The sequence below is a fragment of the Chaetura pelagica genome, unplaced genomic scaffold, assembly GCF_000747805.2.
Source record: "Chaetura pelagica isolate M959 unplaced genomic scaffold, ChaPel_1.0 scaffold90, whole genome shotgun sequence".
NCBI lineage: Eukaryota > Metazoa > Chordata > Aves > Apodiformes > Apodidae > Chaetura > Chaetura pelagica.
In genome coordinates this window covers 19,055,094-19,076,197 of record NW_009953496.1, presented here as the reverse complement: position 1 = coordinate 19,076,197, position 21,104 = coordinate 19,055,094, and the positions used below count along the sequence as shown (strand labels likewise).

The 21,104-nt window shown below is 38.3% G+C and overlaps 1 protein-coding gene across 1 annotated transcript in view; it reads left to right on the top strand.

Moving 5' to 3' along the window:
- The window catches only part of KHDRBS2 (KH domain containing, RNA binding, signal transduction associated 2), a 261,364-nt gene that overhangs the window by 224,833 nt on the left and 15,427 nt on the right, over positions 1-21,104 (top strand). Inside the window, exons 7-8 of the mRNA XM_009999274.1 lie at positions 3,626-3,708; positions 14,495-14,553. Coding sequence (XP_009997576.1) covers positions 3,626-3,708; positions 14,495-14,553 — 142 coding nt within the window. The remainder of the gene's footprint in view (positions 1-3,625; positions 3,709-14,494; positions 14,554-21,104) is intronic.

The following is a 21,104-nucleotide window of genomic DNA, read 5'->3' as shown; positions in this document are numbered from 1 at the left end:
GAAAGAGTAGTAAATACTTGGAATATGCTCATTTGCAAATTATTCTTTTAATGAATTGAGCAGTATTTTTAGATTTTCGTTAATTTTGTGTTACTATTTTTAACTCTAAACTATACCCAAACTCCTCAAAATCATCCAGAATTGTTTATAAACATTCTTAGCCCCACTGCTGCTCCATATAGCTGTTTCTGCTCCTTTATCTCCAGTTCAGGATGTATATATCACTGTAAGGCCAGAGCAAATCCTAGTCATTAAAATGCTTTCTTTTTACCTGTCACAAAGTAAATAGGTGTTTTTCTTATGGTTTGGAAAGATCTTTTATTAAAAAATACCTGAACTAGTTACTGTGTACCTTACATAAATAGATCACCTGTAGGGTTAGAAGATAATTCTCACACAGATTTACACAAAGAAGAACACATTATCCAGAAAATACTTTTTCTTTAGTAAATATATGTTGCATTTTTTTACCCTGTCTGTTTTCCAGCCATTCTGCTTGAACCATTTGCACTGTATTGACCTTTTTGAGCCTTAAGGAAGACTGTTAAAATCTGTAACATGAGCCCACGAAAGTGTCAAATATTAACAAGTGTTCTCTGCCCTGCTGGTGCTGGGTGTTGATCCACCTCAGGCATCAAGAAATGGATAGAGCTAATTTGTAATTGTTACCTTTCCTGTTCTCTCATATGGTGGGTAAGCATGCTGAAATGGCTTTCCTCTAGCTGTTTCATTTTATATAGGAACTTGCATCAACCTCATCTTCACAGTAGCTGTATCCTACCCAGGGCATAGTAGTAATTGATGTGGCTAACATCTGGCTGATGTGGTTCATTGTTCCTCTCATCCTGTTCCCAGAAGCAAGATTGTATATTTAGCCATACAATGTTAAATATAGTAGTCTGAGGGGTATGTGTTTAACTCTACCTTTTGCTGTGAGTTTATACTAGTAAAGCCAAGTCAAACTGATGCACTCACACCTGCAATGGAATATGATGAGGTGTGGGAAATGGTTCTTCTTCCCTACCAAAGTCTAAACAAAATGCCTATTAAGTCAGCAAAGGCTTTCTGCTGATTATTCCCAGCCAACGGGCTAAAAACAAGCCTGCTGCTCAAGGGCAAATGAAAGCAAAACAACAGATGTGATACGAGGCAGGAAGGATGGCCAACAAGTTATGCATTGCCCCTGCTAAGTTGCCGCCCTAACTTAAGCCTCATGAATGCAGAAGGAGGGCTATTTCATTTTCTGAGTTGTTGGATCTTTCCCTGGAATTAGACCTTGAATTAGACCTTCTAGGCCATTTCCCTGTTTTTAGGAGACTGCAGGAATAATTCTGAGTCAAAATCTCAGGTGGGATGCCTATACGCTTGGCTTCCTCCTTAAGCTTAGCGTATGGCCCCATGTCGCCTCAAGATGAAGTGTTTTCTGGATGTTGGCTTCTATGTGTGCTGTTTGGCTTTCTGTTCTGTTTACCTCTGTTCACGGCTGTCCAGTCACCCCATGATTCCTTTTGCTGCTAAGGAGGAGGAGGGTTCTGGGGTGGCGTAGCAGCCACATCAGCAAATGAGGGATGAGTGACTTGTCTGACTGGAGGAGGCTTAGGAGAATATTCAGGTTCAGGTGGACCATAACTCCTGCTGTAATCTGTCAATTCCCTGGCTAGATCAGACCAGGCGTACCCTCTGCCACCTTCCTTTCTAATTTTATCTTTAATTTGGATGGCCACATTTGTAAGTGACTCAGGGAGTCCCCTGATTAAAACATTCATTCTATCTGGATTCACTCGGACACCCAAAGGACTATCCTGATTTGGCACCAAATCATGTTCATAAAACATTTGAATTGTGGCAGCCTTTTGGATATTTTCCAGAAGTTTAAAGTGGTCCACTCACAGGACGCTCGGTTCTCCCCTAGAGAATTATAAGACACACACTGAGTTAGGGTCCATTGACAAGTCAGATCTTCAGTTGTTAAAATAATTCTGGGTCTCCCTGTGGCTTCCTCTTCATTTAACAACCCCTCCAAAATGGGGGGGAAGTCGCAAAAAGCATCCTGACAGCTGACAGCCCCCCCTGGCATCGGCTCACAACATCAGAGTTGTATGGACTTCAGACTATGGGAGAGGCCATTCCCCAGTCTCAAAATGGGACTATCCCCCCCCGTTCAGAAACACTTTCCCTTACTGCAGACTGATGCAGGTGCCTGAGAAAGTGGCATCACCATCTGAAGTCTGCACCCTGTCCTTCCTGCAGCGGTGAAGTCTTCCAACTGGAATCCACGCTCACCATCATTGCTGGGTAGAAGACCAGAAGAACAGGCAAATTTACCATGTTTGACCTAAGGAAACATAACTGAATCCTTCCTCCTTTGAATGTTTTATTTAACCAGGAGTACAGCTGGTCCAGTTCAGTACCATCATGGTGTTTAATTAGAAGAAATAATGAAGTATCAAACTAACATTATACCTCGTGTCATTATGATAGCTTACCAGAGTAATTGTTTATTGGACTGCTCTTATATTGTCCCTTTTGCCCCAATCTAACTAAACTTTCAATAGCCTATGGAAAAAATAAGAATTGCCATCTGCTGTAATTAATACTTAGTCAAAAATTTTTAAGCCATCTGTTTCCTTTCGCATGACCCGTAGCAGGAAAATGTTCTTGTGACTACAAAATGTTTGGTTTCTATTTAACTAAAAAATATTGGTCCCCAAAATTCATAGAGGAAAAAAAGTGTTTTTCTATAGCATTTCTTGCCTACTCTGTTGTCCTCTTGTATGAAGAAAAGCATCCAGAGATATTCCGTAGCTATCTCCAGTATTATCCCTTTATTTATTTATTCTCTGTTTTCTGAGCACTCTTTAGTTCAGAAGCAGCTAGAGTGGATCATAATTTCCCATGGCTCCCTCAGCAGAAGATTCAGACATTAGATGAGGTGAACCAGCTTCTGAAGTTACTTGTGCAAATTGAGCAATTGTCTGAGTCCTTCTGTTGGGACCCTTACATTTGGTGGGAGTAACCTGTGTTAAAATGTTTCTTAACTTGCCACAGAAAAGTCTGTCTTTAAAAAGAATGGGAGGGTCAGTGAAGGAAAAGGTGCTTAATGTAAGTTAATTTAAAAAATCATAACCCATTGCTTCCTTCACAAACATGTACAAAGATTGTTTTTTGTAGATTGTTTTTTGTGGGTTTTTTTAATAGAGTGAATATTATTATCTTGTCACAATCACATTCTTAATAATATCATCCAGTCAATATATTTTTCTTGTGATTTGTTCATTTCAACTATACATATTTATGGTACCATTTCTATAACAAATTGCTAGGAAATTATTGGTTTCATTATCACAGTAGTCTACATGGATTCTGCTGAAGGACTATGGTTTGGACAATACACCACTGTTTCTCAGGAATAAGCTGAGTTCTTAACTGAGTAACTGATTTTTTTACCCTTACAAGGTAGAGGTTTTTCTTCACTATGAGTCTCAATTCTCATCAGTAAACTGTGTGTTTTACATAATATGTGGCAAACATAGCATCTATATGTTTATGCAGGTTACCTTTACAGCTTGATAACATTCTTCGATTTATCACTATTCTAAGCTTTGTTGTTCTACTTTTCCCTTAGGGATACGATGATGGATATGGGGGTGAATATGATGATCCAAGCTATGAGGCATATGATAACAGTTATGCCACCCAAACACAAAGGTAAGCATTTTTAGTTTTATATTAATTTGTCAAAGAGGAACACTTATTTTCTCATAGCTTTTCTTATAAATTTCCTGCTTTATTTTCCACATAAAATTCTACAAAATCTCACAGTAGTTGAAAAAATTTTCTAAATGTAATAATGATGGCAGTCAGAGTTTATATACAGAATTATTCAGATGAAGCAAAAATGCAAACAGCTATACTTGTAAAATTGTTGCAAATTAAGTGCTGGGTTCAAAAAAATAAATAAATAAAGTGATTACATAATTTACTGTAATTCAGAATTTGTGCATTTTTTATTTTTTTTCCTATCGTAGTGCAAAGTTGTCAAGGGTATGTAATATTTATGGCTTTTACAATGTTTGGGGCAAAACTAGGCAAATTTTTAAAATTATAATCATGATGGATACCTGCCACTGGTTGGCGTTCACCATCAAGGTAAACTGTGTAAGGGAACTGCATGCATGAAGTAAAGCTGAAACTATCTCCTTGCAGTCAGTTGCTTTCTCAGCAACTGTCAGAACTGATAAAGGCAACCAAGTTTGGAAATTTTATTTTATGTCTGTACCGTGTGAAAATGAGGAAAATTACATTCACATATTGTATGATTTGTGACACTAAAACAAGGCAACAAAAATGATCGCTTTTAATCTACATACACATGACCACATGCAGTCATGTCCTATTCCACAGTTGGTCCATGTTTTTTAAACATGGAATGACATCTTTTTTATAGTTAACCTGAGGGATAGAAGAGTGCTTTAGCCAATTACGCGTTAAATGCTCTTGTGGGTTGCTAAGACTAGGTTAAGACTGTTAACAGGAAAAGGCAGATTTTAACTGAATTACTGTGATTCTCACTGGGCAAAAAATCAATGTATAAATAGAATTCTGCACTCCAAACAACAGAGAACTTTAAACTTTCTTTTAGTTTAACCATCTTTTTTGTTGAATGTTTTGCTGATGAAAATGCCTGTCAGGATTACATTTAGCTCCAGAACTCCTGTAGTGAGTAGCACTTAGTGGATAAAAAAACACTTCAAGTATTTTTATAACAAGTGAAGTATATTTGAAAGGATGTGTTACACCTAAATGAGAACCTTATCAAGTATACTTTAACAACACTTAAGTAATTATACATTGCTAGCTGCACCCATCACATCATTGCATAGGTAGATATTCTTGTTGTCAAATATACTCCAACTTTTCTTGAAAATAATTCAGCTCATCTTTTGCTACAGTAATGAATTGTCACAGGAGATAGTGCCTCAAGTGTAAAAATAATAATTAGTTGAAAATCTCTCTGCTATGACATTGCTTTATCATCTGAATTAACTTGTAATTTCTTTGCATGTTGACATCCTGGGCAACTAAAAGACGAAGATATCAAGTTGATGAGGAGTGTGTTATAATCAAGCCAGAACTGGCAGTAATAGTTTGATTTAAGAAAGAAAGCTTAAGAAACAAAATTGGAAAGTCACATAACTTTGCCAATTAAACAGCTATTAAGTTTAGTCGTTATGGCTTTTGTACGAATGTGAGCTACCTCTAGAATACCTAATCTATTTAAAATATTCAACTAAAACTTTTATAATACATGACAGGACAGACAGTCATACTTAAACATGTTGAGTGCCTCTGAAGGCTGTAAGTAGTCTGCTGACTCCAGAGAGGTCACTTTTGGAATAACACACTACTCATTTCGAAGATTTAAAGAACAAATAGACCATTAGATATGCAATTTGGATTTCTGTACCTTATTGGCCTTCACAGAAATGACTCCCTGCTGAGCCAAAATGTCACAACACAATGAAATAATAGAAGCAAAATGTTTGGTTATGCATAGATATGAAAAGTTGTCTCCTAATCTCAGATCTTGGTTATTGCTATACTCCAGTCACATGAGCAAGACAGACCATGTACACACCTAACAAAAAAGATAAGTAGCACTACTTCAGAGTACTTATACCTCTCATCAAGTGTGTGATTTAGAGTAAAAATATTAATGAAAGCTTGTAGACAATGTGTTTGCTCAGAGAGGGAAGAATTATTACTGCCCTCTGCAGGGATAAAGCAGGAGATGAGAAAAAATTTTAGTCAGTGTCTTAATGCAGAGCTCCAAGATTTCTATTCCTGTTAAGGGCAGAGTTTCCATTTGCTTTTTATGGCTTATTAAGGAATCAATAGGGAAATCCTTAGAGAAGGTAAAAACTCTTGTCTGACTGTCTCACCGTGCATGTTGACCACGCTTTACTCTCATTGTTGCTTCACCTGGGAGAGTGTAGGAGGGGGATGAGGATGGACACAATAGGGTGGACAGACTGAATGGAAGCTGAGTTCAGCCTGCTTTACAGCAGAGTACATACAGAGTCCTGCCTTGTGCCCCTACTCATTCAATACACACAGTGAAAACAGTGCTTCGGTAGCCTGCCCGTTAACCACCATCCCTGTTACCCTGTTACATGGGTCCGTCAGTCCTAAGCGGTGGCAGGCACCGCTCCGAAAGGGCAGGCCTGACCTCCATTGCCTCAGCCGATCAAAAGGGAGGTGGGTTCAGAGCCCTGAATCCAGAGAGGGACAGACGGGCACCACGAGACGCCCAGTGCGGTGACACAGCTGATCCCGGAGAAGCCAGTGGAAGCCCCAGAGAGAGTTCTCTTTTCTTTGTGAAGGGCTGGGCACCCTGGAATAGGGTCACCTGGAGAGAGGGGCTCATGCCTTGGCTGAGGGGAGACCTTATTAATGCCTGTAAGTACCTAAAGGATGGGTGCAGGGAGGATGGGGCCAGACTGTTTTCAGTAGTTCCCAGTGACAGGATAAGAGGCAATGGGCACAAGCTGGAACATAGGAAGTTCCATTTAAATATGAGGAAAAACTCTATGGTGAGGCTGACAAAGCACTGGAATGAGCTGCCCAGGGAGGTTGTGGGGTCCCCTTCTCAGGAAATATTCAAGACCCTCCTGGATGCAGTCCTGAGTAATGTGCTCTAGGAGATTGTGCTTTTTCAGGGGAGTTGGACTAGATCATCTCTAGAGGTCCCTTCCAACTCTGACAATTCCATGATTCCGTAATGGTCTTCCTTGAATGTAAAACAAGTTTAATAACTGCTTAAAGCAATTATCAGATATCTTTATTTAACCAGCAAGTCCCACTATTTTTGACTATTCATTCCGTAGTAAGTTCCTGAAGACTAACTGTGGAGAGATCTATAGTAAAATAAAACATTTTTATCCTTAGTTAAAAAAATCATGGCTATTCAGAACAATGAATAATCATTGATTTACTCAGATTTCACATGCTTAAATCTTTTAGATCAGAGGTTTACTCACTTCTCTCTAGCTATCCAAATACTACCAGATAGTAAAAGATATAGACATAAATATAATCCAAGGTACAATGGTTACACTGGGGTTTTTTGTAAAACGAATATTATTATTTCCTTTACTGTGCACTCCCACTTTTTAACCAGTATACATTATATTTATACTTTGTCATATTTTATTTTGGATCTGTGCTTATATCCACCTGTTCATAAATAAAGATTTTCCTGTATTTTATTTCCCACTTGTTGAAATCGATCAAGCCAGGAAGCCTAGAATATGACATTTTATCTATCTTAACAGCAATCCACTTAGGCCATTCATCATCAGAAACTGTTTTCAAATGCCACTTCTCATTTATTTGATTCAATGAGCACAATCAAATCAAATTTCACTGCTCTGAAGTAAAGAAAAGTTTGTCCTCTGAAACTGGATAGGATTCCTAAAATCCTGCATCATTCCCTTTGCAAATACTGTATCTGCAGACATTTCATAGTATACTCCATAATATTGGTGATAATTCTCTGTGTATGAGGAAAGTACAGTGGAAAGGAGAATATCTGAGTAGAAATCCCTTTGTGGGGAAAGATCAAGACCTCAAAGGATTCATCTGAGCAAGTGAAAATGAAAGAATGAGAGTTGTCTAAAAACTCTGAATGCCACTTCCTTGTGAATTATCCCAGGTGTTCACTTGACTTAAGAACCTGTTGTCTGAAGCTAACCCAGGCTGGGATGTATCTATAAGGAGTGCTGAAGTATAGATGGGGAATTGCAAGCTGACAAAGGCTAGAAATTGCTCTTCAAAGAGTGACAATCCTAAAACACAATATTGGTTCACTCTCACATTTTTGAGTGCCACAACATGAAGAGGGAAGTCTCTCAAGAGTTCCTTTTACTTCTTCAAATGCCAATATGCAAGTTTTTCATGTGTTTCATTAGTAATCCAAACTGTGGAATTTCACTGGCATCAGCTGAATCTCTAATTTGGACAAATTCAAGTATTTCACAAAATAATATTTATAATCTAACTTGCTGAGTTAGTTGTAACTCCAAGGTTGATCAAAAGCCTCTTTTCTAAATTGTCTAGCTCTTTCCAGGAAATTACAGACCAGTCAGCCTCACCTCCATTCCTGGGAAAATGATGTAGCGGCTCATTTTGGAGGTCATCTCTAGGCACATGGAAGAGGAGGTTATCAGGAGTAGTTCAGTATGGATTTCCCAAGGGGAAATCATGCTTGACTAATCTGTTAGCCTTCTATAGTGTAGTAACTGAATGGATAGATGCAAGGACACCACTGGACATAGTCTACCTTGACCTTAGCAAGGCTTTTGACACAGTCACCCATAACATCCTTGTGAGCAAGCTCAGAATATGTGGCATGATATAATGGATAGCGAGATGGATTAAGAACTGGCAATACAATAGAGCCCAAAGAGTTGTGGTCAATGGTACAGAGTCTAGCTGGAGAATGTAGTCTCCAGTAGTGGAGACTAGTAGTAGTGGAGTCCCTCAGGGGTCAGTGCTGGGTCCAGTTCTGTTCAACATCTTTATCAATGACCAGAGTGTCTTCTCAGCAAGTTTGCTGATGACACAAAGCTGGGAGGATTGCTTATTCACTTGAAGGCTGTATGGCCATTCAGTGAGATTTGGACAGGCTGGAGAGCTGGGCAAAGAGAAACCTAATGAGATTCAACAAGAGCAAGTGCAGAGTCCTACACCTGGGAAGGAACAACAAAATGCACCAGTACAGGCTAGGAGGTGATCTGCTAGAGAGTAGCTCCGTGGATAAGGACCTTGGAGTCCTGGTAGACAACAAGTTATCCATGGGACAACAGTGTGCCCTTGTGGCCAATGGTGTCTTGGGGTGCATTAAGAGGAGTGTCTCCAGCAGACCGAGGGAGGTTCTTCTCCTCCCCCTCTACTCGGCCCTGGTGAGATCTCACTTGGAGCATTGTGTCCAGTTCTGGGCTCCCCAGTTCCAGAGGGACAGGGATCTATTGGAGAGAGTCCAACGGAGGGCTATGAGGATGATTAAGAGACTAGAACATCTGCCTTACGAGGAAAGGCTGAGAGACCTGGCTAGGGGGGGGGAGGAGGGAGAGCTTTTCAGTCTAGAGAGTAGAAGACTGAGGGGGATCTAATTAATGTCTATAAATACATGAGGGTTGGGCATCAAGAAGGCAGGGACAAGCTCTTTTCACTTGTGTCCTGTGATAGAATGAGGGACAATGGATTCAAACTCAAGCACAAGAAGTTCCACCTCAACATGAGAAAGAACTTCTTTACTGTGAGGGTTACAAAGCACTGGAACAGGCTGCCTAGAGAGGTTGTGGAGTCTCCTTCTCTGGAGACTTTCAAGACCTGTCTGCATGCCTTTCTGAGTGATCTGCCCTAGTTGATGTGTTTGTGTGTGGTTTTTCGCTTGTGTTTGGGTTGTTGGTTGGTTGGTTTTGGTTTTGTTGTTGGTTTTGTGTGTGTGTGTTTTGTCCTTCTCTTGTAGGGAGGTTGGACTCAATGATCTTCTGAAGTCCCTTCCAACCCTTAATATTCTGTGATTCCTAAATATTTTCTAATAAAATTTTCCTACAATAATCTAGAGCACACTCTTCCACTTTAAAAGTACAACTGTTAAGGAAAAATATACAATAATATCTTTATGGGAAAGAAAATCTGTTAAATCTAGCTCAACAAGTCTTCATCAAAGGCTTTCAGTTTCTTAGGATCTTTCCATGTAGACTACAGAACATAGTTCACCTGTATGAATTCATTTGTTAGCAGAGTTTTAAGCAGATGAACCCTTTCTTGTACCTTCCAGCTTTGGCTTTAGTGGACCCATTGTATGTCTGCAACCACATTTTGTGCTCCACAATCAGAGAATAAAAAGTTAGATATGTCTCTCAACAAGACATACACAAAAGAAACATACACAAAACAAGCAAAAATCAAAACCCCAGACCAAACAAAAACAGACCACAAGCACAAACAAACCCAACAAAACAGCACAATAAAAACCATGAGGCAACAAGAAGTTCTGCTGCCTTATATTACAGAAGCTGTAAGAGCCAGGGAACCAGATGTTAATTTTGCAAACCTGGGGGCTTTTGCCAGCAGCTTCCTGCAGGTGCAGGAGGAGATTGGTCAAAGGCTAATGCAGTCTATTCATTGATGTCAAGGTTTCCTACACCTAATGCCATTGATCTCTGAGTGGTGAACATCACCCATCCCCCAGGTGCTTTGTTGACTCAAGAGTCAGGGTTTTGTGGCTTCAATCTTAAGTCTTTTGCTTGCAGTTCTCTGCTTAAACCTTAAAGCACCATTCTCCACAACCTCTTGGATAACAAGCTGTGTAGTTTCCCCTGGGTGGTGACACAGCCAAACTGGAATCCTGTTTTGCTTGGCTAATGTAATTTTGAAGAAACCCCAGTTAATGAGAGGTTAAAAACCTCTGTTGGCTTTTAAGGTTGCTGTTCAGATAGAGAGTCTCTGGATCTGAGGCCTTCTGATATCAGAGGAGCACCAGATAATTCAAGTTGAAAGGCACCTCAAGGGGCCCTTATCTCTCAAATATGGAACATTTTTTGTGTTCTTTTTTTTAAACTATTCTGCCTTTTATTTGCATTAAAAGAAGACGTCACAAGTTTATGGAAACTTTGATCCCAAATTTTTAGAAGTAACAGGTTCAGAAGCAATAAATGAAAACAACAGTTAAGTTAAAAATAAGAATGACCAGGTTGTGATTATGAAGAAAAAAAGTAAATGTATTATTAATCTTCTTTCCCACAGATTAGGAATGAGGACAGAATAATACATATTTGTTGCAGAAGTTCCATCTAGATAGAGAAAAATTACATCAGGAGTCCTCAGATACCAAGCTCTTTGATATCTAAAAATAATTAAACTGCTTGTAAGATTCATAGTCCCATGTTTATCAATTCTTCCTCAAATGGTACATGTAGAAGGCTACTAAAGTCTTAAGTCACAGCACATCAAGACTTCTTTGTTTCAGCAGTCCAGTGTTAAAGTGCAAAGCTTTGAAAACTCTAGGAGTAGAAGCTGAGAAGTTATTAATGAGTTAACATTATCCGCTTTCTAAAATGTGTCACAACCAGCTTTCTGACGGGTGCATGTACTTAAGTAAGTTACACTTCATGTTGCTTGAAAATAATGAATGCTAATGACAGGTAATGGTGTCTTGTTTCCAGTTAGCACTGCCAGGAGAGCCTTAGGTTTCTAAAGCTCAAGATCACTGTATTTTCCAGGAACAGGCTGAGAACTTTAAAATTATGTTAACAAATTTTATTTATCCTGATTTCATTTGGTGATTGTTTCCTTCCACAGTGGGGCATAATGTGAACAAACAAAACATCTCTGTAGTTCAATAATTTTAAAAAAGGCCATCAGTATGTGAAGCCGTATTGTATCACCCATTTTGTTATTAACATCATTCATTGTTCACTTTAATAAAAAGTAGAGGAAAATGTTAGCAAATAACTGCATGTAATAGATTGTCATGAATATTCAGAATGGTTTGAACTAGAACAGACTAAGCAGTCTGGCTCACCAAATGTGAGTTTAAGCTAGATGTTTCATGCTAAGAAATAAATTTAATTCATTCAGTTATTGTTCAAAATACTATCTAGTATGACTTAGTGAGGAATTTGAAATACCATTTTGGCTGAGATCTGTGAATAATTTATATTTTTCAGAGAAATTAAGTTGGAGGACTTAGATCACGATCATGTGTTGTGCTATGAATTACGCACTTTCAGAAATGTTTTAAGTATTGTGCTCACAGACATCAAATATACAGTATATAACAAATCACTTTCTTTCTGCAGTTGCAGTGCAGCTTGTTTCTTATTTTAACGGTTTATGCATCAACTTTGTATTCTGTTTATAATGTATTTCAGTCCCAAATATTCACTCTGCAGGATTTTTATCTCACATCCATATTGTCTGTGTGATTGTGTGTTTTCTTCTCTAATAAAAGCATACAACAACAATAACATTGCAATGAATATTTACCCACTCTTGCAAGTCTTGCATTTTGCTGGATGTTTTATTGATGGTAATAGCTCTAGGCCCTACTCAGTGACCACTGAAAGCAGGACTGCTGTTAGTAACTTACTGACCTTTGGATTGGATCCCAAATGCCCTCCTTCTAAAGCTGACCTTTGGATGCAGCTGCTTTGTTTTGTAAAGTATATCAGGAAGAAATATTAGCATCTTATCCCCTGACAGAAGATGAGAGTTCTGTGCTTTCTTCTCATGTAACTCAACTTACTAGTCCAACACCCTCCACTACCCACGAAAGCAGAGAGTGTGCCAAAATGATGAGGCTTAAATTGTAGTACACAAGATTTTTCATACTGCTGGCTGCCAGATCTGGATGGTATGTCATCTGTCTGTTCTGAACATTTCAAATCATTTCCTATGTCTAAACTGTGAGCTGTGTAGATACAGTTAGATACGTGATTTAACCATTACACTGCCAGTGCTGTAGTTGACCTTACATAATCCTGTAATTGTGTTTAACTGGATACTAGAAGCATTGCAAAATACTAGAGAATGCTTAGGATGTTCAACAAATCAAAGATGTATTCATCCTGTTTGTTTCTTGAATTACTTCAATAGAAGGGTGGGTATATGTAGATGATTCATTTTCAATCATCTGGATGGCTGCCATTATTCTGGAAGGTAATGCTCTACAGTGACTGTGCCCTGTAGAGCTCAGATGGCATTGGGAAGTATATTTAAAAGTGTTAACTTCATTTTCATTCATCTCCTTCATATGTCCACTTCTTGCAACTGCTTTAGCAAATGAATTTCATCTGTCGGAGATATTGACATCAGTGTACTATCCACACACATTAATGACTTCTGGCTAATTTACTAAGTTAATGAACACACGATTATAGTTGTATTTTCAGTTCAAAAAGACACCACAGATATCTGAAGCTGAAAACTATTTATGAGAGCTGTTCCTAGCCAGTGAGGGGATGATGTGTCCCAAATCAAAACAGCTTGACTGTCAGTTATCAGATACAGAGAATTGGTGCTCTCAAGTGAGATACAGTGCATGAATTATTCTCAGAAATTATTCCAGGAATAATTATGAATAGCTATGAAGTTTGAGAAATTAAAAATCTGATTACAGTCAATTTGTGAACAAAGAAGTCAAAATTAGGTTATGAAAAGAATTGTTACAGATTGCTTCTTTATCTCTGTTAAATTTGTGAAATGTTTTTACTTACACTCCATTGTCAACAAAGCCTCTCCTTTAACTGTAAACTAAAACTTTTTAAATTATTACCCAATATGGAAAATTGCCTGAGCAATAATGTTATAAATAGTGCAATATTGAGCTGATTGCCTGCTTCTCTTCATTTTGCAAAATTCTGCCATCTCGCAGTGTCCAAAGAAAAAGAACCAAAAGGGATGACAACAACAGAATTTGTTAGGGAAGATGTTTAGTTCACTGAAGATGGAAGAAATACAATATCATAGAATTCATGGAGTTCGTAAGTTTTCCTGGACAGAGGCTGATTCCTTTTATGTCTGCTTGGTACCTGATAACAGCAGTAGTCTGATCCTTAATTTGCTGCCAGGTACCAAATGCACAGTACAAACTGTAACTAATACTAGCAGTCAAGCAAAACTAAATAATTCCATTTCCACTTCATCTGAGAGGTGAAATTTTCTGGATGTCCATTTTGATAATAGCTGGAGATTGATGATTGTCAGGGTGTAACTAAGATCTGCAATCTTTGGATAACGTGTTAATATGACCATACATAATTTTTGTTAATTAATAAAAAGCAGTTAAGAAGCGGTTTTGAGAGTCTAAGCTTGATTTTCCCTTCCTTGAACGTTGCTATTTTCAATGTGCATTTTATTGGTGCTGTCTAAAGCTTTCCATGGGTGTCCAATAACTGCATAAGGACAAAGGTTGTAGATAATCTGTTATCTCTCTACAAGCAGTGCAAACATACTTTCTTCTTCAGGAGCAAAAGTGAAAACCTGTCAGTGTTTTTGGTAAAGATAAGTAGTTTACAGGTTCTGCAAAATACAATAGAATCAGCTTTGGGGAAAACAAAACTATGCTGAGTTTGATGACACGTAAATGTTTGGAATTACAGATAAATGAGACTTTTGGCAGTTTAACAATTGTGAATAATTAATTGGATGGTCTTGTTTCAGACCTTATTTTTGCAAATAGTATTTCAGTCAGTGTCAATTGCCTGGGCTTTCATACTTAGGACCAATTATATTTTATGCTCAGTAGGTAAGAAACATGACGTGCTATATAATAGCTGTTATGGTCACTGATACTACCTCTGATCCTAGCTGGACTGTGCTACCACATGAAAGTGTTTAAATTCATCTCATTTTCTGTGCTCTGTTTTTGTTTTGAGTTGATTGCCTACAATAATAGTGACATGACTATCTGAATCTGTTACAGTGTGCCTGAATATTATGACTACGGTCACGGAACAAGCGAAGAGGCTTATGACAGCTACGGTAAGGTCTATTCTATCTTCAGCAAAAGTGTGAAATCAAAAGAAAGTATCTGTCACTGACAACACCAAAATTACTTCCATGTGTTTTTCTTCCTTTCTCTGCCTTCACAAAGACCAAATAAAATGGATTTGTGTAACTTCAGGGTGAGGCTTGGCTTATTGAAGTAGGACCAGAAAATTCAACATATCGATTTTGATCAAAATTATAAAGCAAATTAATCACAGCCACAGATCAGCTTTAACAGCAACACTGAAGTTTCTGATTAGTGCCTGAATACATTTCACAGTGTTAAGTTTCAGTTTGATTGATGTGCCAACAATACTGTGCATCTGCTACTGTCACATGCATTACTTCAACCAGCAAGTTCTGTGAGATTTTGAAATATAGACTTAATTGAAGTAGAAGGAAAGATTGCTGTTCCACCATAGAAACCTCCACTTCACCAAGAGGTAACAGAGTATTCTGTGCCACATGAGACAGTGCGAGTTGAGGGAGTGCTGTACTCTTTCCACCTCCCTACCCCAGTCGCCATGTGAGCTGGATTAGTTCCAGAGGAAGAGAGGGCATGAAAGGAAAATAAGGCATTGCTCTAAAGTCCACAGCCCCTTTTCTAGGTCTGTTGTTTGATGTTATGGATGTGTTTCAATAACTAATTATAATGTAGTCTTTCTTTTCAGTACATTTTGCCATCAGATGGCACAGCACAGCAAATATCATCCTGACATTTTCACAGAAATAATAGAGCAAAGCTGACTGTTGTCAGCTTAAAGACTGACCCTAGTGTATTCGTCAGTGATGTCATGCTTGATTTACTACTACTAGTAAACATCCTGAGTTTACATGGTGACTACCAAAGCATTGTGAAAATGAGAGCTGCTGGAAATGATGCTGCAAATAGAAGTTACTTCAAGGGGTTATATATAAGGATTGCTGCTTGACATAGATATTTTTTTATTCATGCAGTTGTAAAGCAAAAGTCACTGTAAATCAAACTTGCAGTTCCCTTTGTATTTTGACAGAAATCATGAGACATTGCTGAGACATCAAAATGATTGCATTTGTAGTCAGAAATAACTATTTTTTCTATAATCAGTACTCAGACTACATTTGGATAATACAGTGTGCAGTCAAGCACATTTTCAGTGCTAAACAAGTAATAATAACAACTTCTCTGTATGAATGTGTGTGGTTAAGTTACCTGTTGTTTTGTTTCCTTTTGTATGTACTTTTTTAATGCCTGCAGTGAAAGACCTTTCCTCCCCTCTGCAGATCCCCGCTCCACCTCCCAAATGCATTGGCAAGATTTTGGGCAATACAGAGAAGCACAGTCTGAGCTCAGCAGTAAGAATTACCGACTGCTTAGCTTTGGATTAGACTCCCCCACACAGAATCTCTGTGTGTTTGGATAAGACATTTAAAGTAATGTCACTCTTCCTCCAATCCCTCATTTGTAAAACTAGAAGTATATTAGTTGTTTTCCCAGCAGGGGTTTTGAATTAACTAATTAGCTAAGGCTTACAAAGTGTTCAAAGAGTGAGAATGTCACTAAACTCACACTCTGCATGAAGCTACTTTTTTTTTTTCCATTCTGCAGCTGAAACAAACTCAACACACATGGGTTTGTTTTGCTAGACGTGTCTTAAAATAGATGGTTGTATAATATAAACTTGGGTGGGGGTTTTGCTTTAAATATATTCTGAGTTAGAATTTGAAGACAAAGTTCTTAAATAGTTTTATCAGTAGCCTGGAATAATCTTAGAAAAAATCACAATTTGGAATATTATTCCATTTTTTTTCTGAAATCAGACACTTTTCTGTGTGAGCGTTTGTGCTCCTGTTGATTTGCTTATCTTAGCAGATGAGTAAATTGACTAGTTTTGTGCTCTGGAAACCTGCTTGTGCCTTTTCTTCATTCCAAAGTCACTGCCATTTACCTCACTTGGTAATCTGAGTATACGGGACTGTAGAATATATGCTTGACTTCCTCGTTTTCTGTATTTTTGGTACAAATACTTACGTTCTGTCTGGATCTGACTTTCGGTTCCCCCACTCATGCATTAAGCAGTCTGGTGCCACCTCTTCTCATCCTCATATAACTTTACCCTAATATCTGCTCCCAGAGAACTGTTACCAGTTCTCTACTTTTACACGATGTTTTGCAGTTAGTCGTGCATCTTCTGGATCCTTCCCACTGTATAAAATCATTTGTCCTTTCATATTTCACAATCCTACAGAAATCAACACAGTCTTTCTTTCACCCCAGTTCAGTTTCACATCTTGATTTACCTTCCACCCACAACAAGACCATATTCCTCCTTTACAGTCCTTTCTGGCACACCTCTGTAATTCGGAATTCCCTCAAACTGAATAAGATCACACTGACAAATGGTACATGTGAACACAGCTGGTGTCTTCATGTTGTTGTCTCTTAGGCTTTTTATCTAACTATTTGTCTTTTCACCTTTATCCCTTCCAATGACAGTACCTGAATTACCAAAAATTGTCTAGGTTGGCATTTCTTTATGTTGTTACATACCTCCTCTTGCTTACAACTTAGGGAGGACAGTTCTCAATCGCAATAAGTTTTTCTTTTATTCTTTTTCATTAAGTAGATTCACTCAAATAACAATGCTGCTTACACTTTTAAGTATAATATAGAGTTCTCTGTAGCTTGCTAAGTATTACACAGTACCATAGCACTCCCATTTTAGCTGCCTGCTATGACTTTTCTTCCTATTTGAATTCAGTCCCCTACAATTCCAACCAAGGAAACTCCCAAGACAATAGCAGAGTCAGCTGAGAGGGGTATATGTAAAATCTGTTATTTCCCATGACTTGAGGATGTGAATGAATAAAATTTCATAGCACAGAACCATCTCATGCAGTTAGACACTTAAACATGCTTGCCATCCAGTGTCTCAGAAGGATCAAAGTAGAGACACTTCAAAGCACTCCTTGCAGCAGCCTCTGGGCACCTGGACATACTTTACTAGGGAATTATGAGATTCCTACAAGTTTGTAATAGGATAGGGATTATGCAGCTTCTGCTAGAGAATTTTGAAGATCACTATTTTGGGCTTAGGAACATAAATTTTGGGACATATGGCTGAAAATCCTCCTGTGAGTGTAGCCCTTACAGACTTCCCCATGTGAGTGACGAAATACCTTTAGCAGGCACTTTTAAAGGCCAGTCACCTAAAGTACTATACAATTTTCAAAAATGTAAAGCATCCTCACCTCTGATCGCACTCAGTAAGCCTTTATGATATTTATGTCACTGAAGATCATGGTATCTGCAGACATAAATTTAAATCTAGGAGTCTAAACTAAGGTAACAGAGTCACTTTAACTCAATGGTGATGCTTATGTTTTAAAACAGAAAGCATGAAATTGGATTAGTTTATTAACAAAAAGTTGAATCATATTGTTCTCATTATACTTCAGTAATTCCATGTTTTCCTTCTGGCAATGTTGTCATTTGAGGAGTTATCTGGTGAAAACATGAATTTAGTTATTAATTTTATAAATCAATTAGGGTAAAATGTATAACTAAAATTTTGTAACTAAGGGCCTTTCCTGCTCATATTTAATGGCATGTCCAAATGAGCACCTTCACTGCAAGGACCACTGTAAAGGAAAAGATGTTTGCAAACCATTCACATTCTTCCTCCTTTTCCCTGTGTTCTGGAGGAACTGACATTCTCCGTCCAAGCATTGTGTTGTGCTAGGCTACTCTAGAAAGATAACAGAATAAATTGCTAGCAAGGCTCATCCGTTACCTTAAAGGCTGTATTAGTTGCATCTGACCTGCCTCACAATTGTTTCATCTGAATCTTTTTTCTGTGTTGAACTCATGAGAGCACTCAAGGTTTTTTTCGTCGTTACTGTTTCTGTCTCTGTTATTCCAAAGGCTGGGGTCTCTTGCTCTGCCAATTCTTGCTTCAGAAGACTGAAGAGGATTCTGCTTCCATAGGCTGAAAGTGTCATAGTGATGATGAAAAAGTAAGAGTGTGCCCTATTGTTGGATACTGTAGTTCACAGCCTGGTGCATATACTGCCTTGTGTATTACCTAAAAACAATGGCCATTTATGTTATTATGCCAGATCATCAGCTGCAGTATCTGAGAGCCCAGTACACCTGGACTTCTGCTTGCTACTACCGAAAATGCAGAAACCTTAGGTAGAGTGAAAGGAGAGGGTTAAAGTCTATAAGCTCTGTAAGGAAAGAGTATATCGAAGGTTCAAACTTCAGGAATTCAGATAAATAGGGTGATTGAGGAGTTGCTACCTTAGGACACATAAATTCTCATTCTTAATAATGAGACAGAGGCATGCTCATTGCATGGAGAAACTCAACCAACTACCATCCTAGTGTGAAATAAACCAGGTATTGATTAATCAGTCAAAGCCATGCTGCAATGTATACAGCAAAGTATTTGTTAATTTTGAAAAAGCACTTCTTAGCAATTGCTCTCCGGGTGAAGATAAGAGGTTTGTTCAGCTGTCAAGTCCAAGTTTCTTCCTCATTTTTAATAATAACTTTGGTATTGTAGGTCATTGGTCCTAATATTCATTATGCTCAGGGTGCTAAGGGTTTTTTATCCTATTTTTTTCTAGTCTCACCCCAGTTGAGTCTTCAAATGTGAGAAATCAAGAGCTCCAAAAAGGTAGTGACTGATACACAGATACAAGAGACATAGGTCTGATTCTCCTTATTACAGTGTTTGACTTCACTTAGCTTGTGATTTCAGGCAAGATCATTACTAACACTAATTATTAAAGCCTTACTAATGTGCACTGATTGTTGATCTATATCATCTGAGCATATGCATTTGATAATCATATTAGAAATAAAATTCAAAGCAAACTTGCTTTGTTTTCTAGGTCTTGGAGAATCTTAGCATTGATGGGGCATCTCATAGGCAACAGGACACAGATTGTTCCAGTACAATGGAGTTTTCTGCTGTGCCTCAACAGAGCATCTAGCAGGCCACTTAGTGCATGCTGGGTGCTTCTACATTAGCATAGGAGCAGGAGTGTTCTGAAGCAGATTTCCTAGTGGTCTTCATTTATCACTCTTCACATCACCCAGTAGGCTCAAAATATGTGTTTTTTTGTTTGGAACTAAACCAGAAGATGCACTCCAGCTGTTTGAGAGGCACAAATTAGGGTAAGTCTGAAATGAAAAAAATCTCTACAAGGAATATAGTGTGAGTATCAAGTCCTCAGCATCACCTGTTTCACTCTGCAGATCATTCCTATTTGTGTGCACTCTGTGCTAATATTGATACAGCACCTCAATTCTGATGCCTCCCCAGCTGCCCAGGCTAATGACCTTGCCACATGTGGCGTTACTCTGTCCTAGAAGATACTGGAGAGTGCTATGGGCCTGCATGACCACCTTTATTTGGGGGGCATAGAGGCATCTGGTCTCTCCCTGAGCAGGAAGTAAGTGTACACCCAGCTCTGGGAACTCAGAAGTGCTCCTGAGTCTTCCTGTACTGCTCTCTGTTTTTCTTCCACTAGAAACAGGAGTCACTGAGGACTTCTACTGTATATGAGCAGAAGACAGGCCAAATAAATTGCCCTCCTTGAATCTTCTGTTTCAATCATTCCCATACTTACTAGGCAATCAGAGAACCAGTTCCTACTCGGTGGGACAGAATGAACTGTTTAAAGCATTTCCTTGGTTTTCTGCAATTTTTTTAAGTTCTTTTACTAGAGAAATCACCTTAGCTGTCTCCAAATGCTATTCACTCCCTCAGAAGTGATTTATGATTTTCATAAGGACATGATATTGAAAGTCTGCAGGAACAGGAGCACATTTTGAATATAGCTATGACAGCTACTGTGGGAATGATACTAAAGTTATTGCTGTTTTGTCAAATCAGTGCTTTAATTAGGTTATAATTCTTCAGAAAGTTCCATATTTAAACCTGTCATATTCTTTTAACTGACAGTACATCGTAAAACATTTGTACTTCAGTTATTGTGCTACAGTGCTGAAAAAAATCCTCATATAGCATGAGAAAAGAGAATGCTTTTAATTTATAGTGACTTGTTGTGCTTTCTCTATTACTCCTGAATTATAAATCATTTTATATGACAGAATAAGAATAAATAAATAAATCATGCAAAACTTTCTTATGTAGTATTTCACATGGTAATTTCACTGCCTTTCACTGTGGGAAATGGAGAGTTGGAGAATCTAAGAAAAAAGTCCTGTCATACTGATCTAGTGTTGACCATCTGCATAATTCCAGACATGACATAGTTTATCACTGCACCTTTCATGTTGTATAACTGTACAGCAGTAGAAGTAATCTTTTACTGAAAATAGGAAAATAAAACTCCCTCCACACTGTTACATGCACACTTACACTGATCATCTTCTGTCTAGTCCCTTTGTTACCTGTGTACCCTGATGCTGTCTGAGGCAGATGTTCACTGCAAAAGTGGCTGAAGCCTTGTAAGAAATTATTTTCTTTGGTACTCATTAGTACTCCTCTTGCTGACATTACTTAAGCCACAGGGAGAGCTGGCAGACTGGA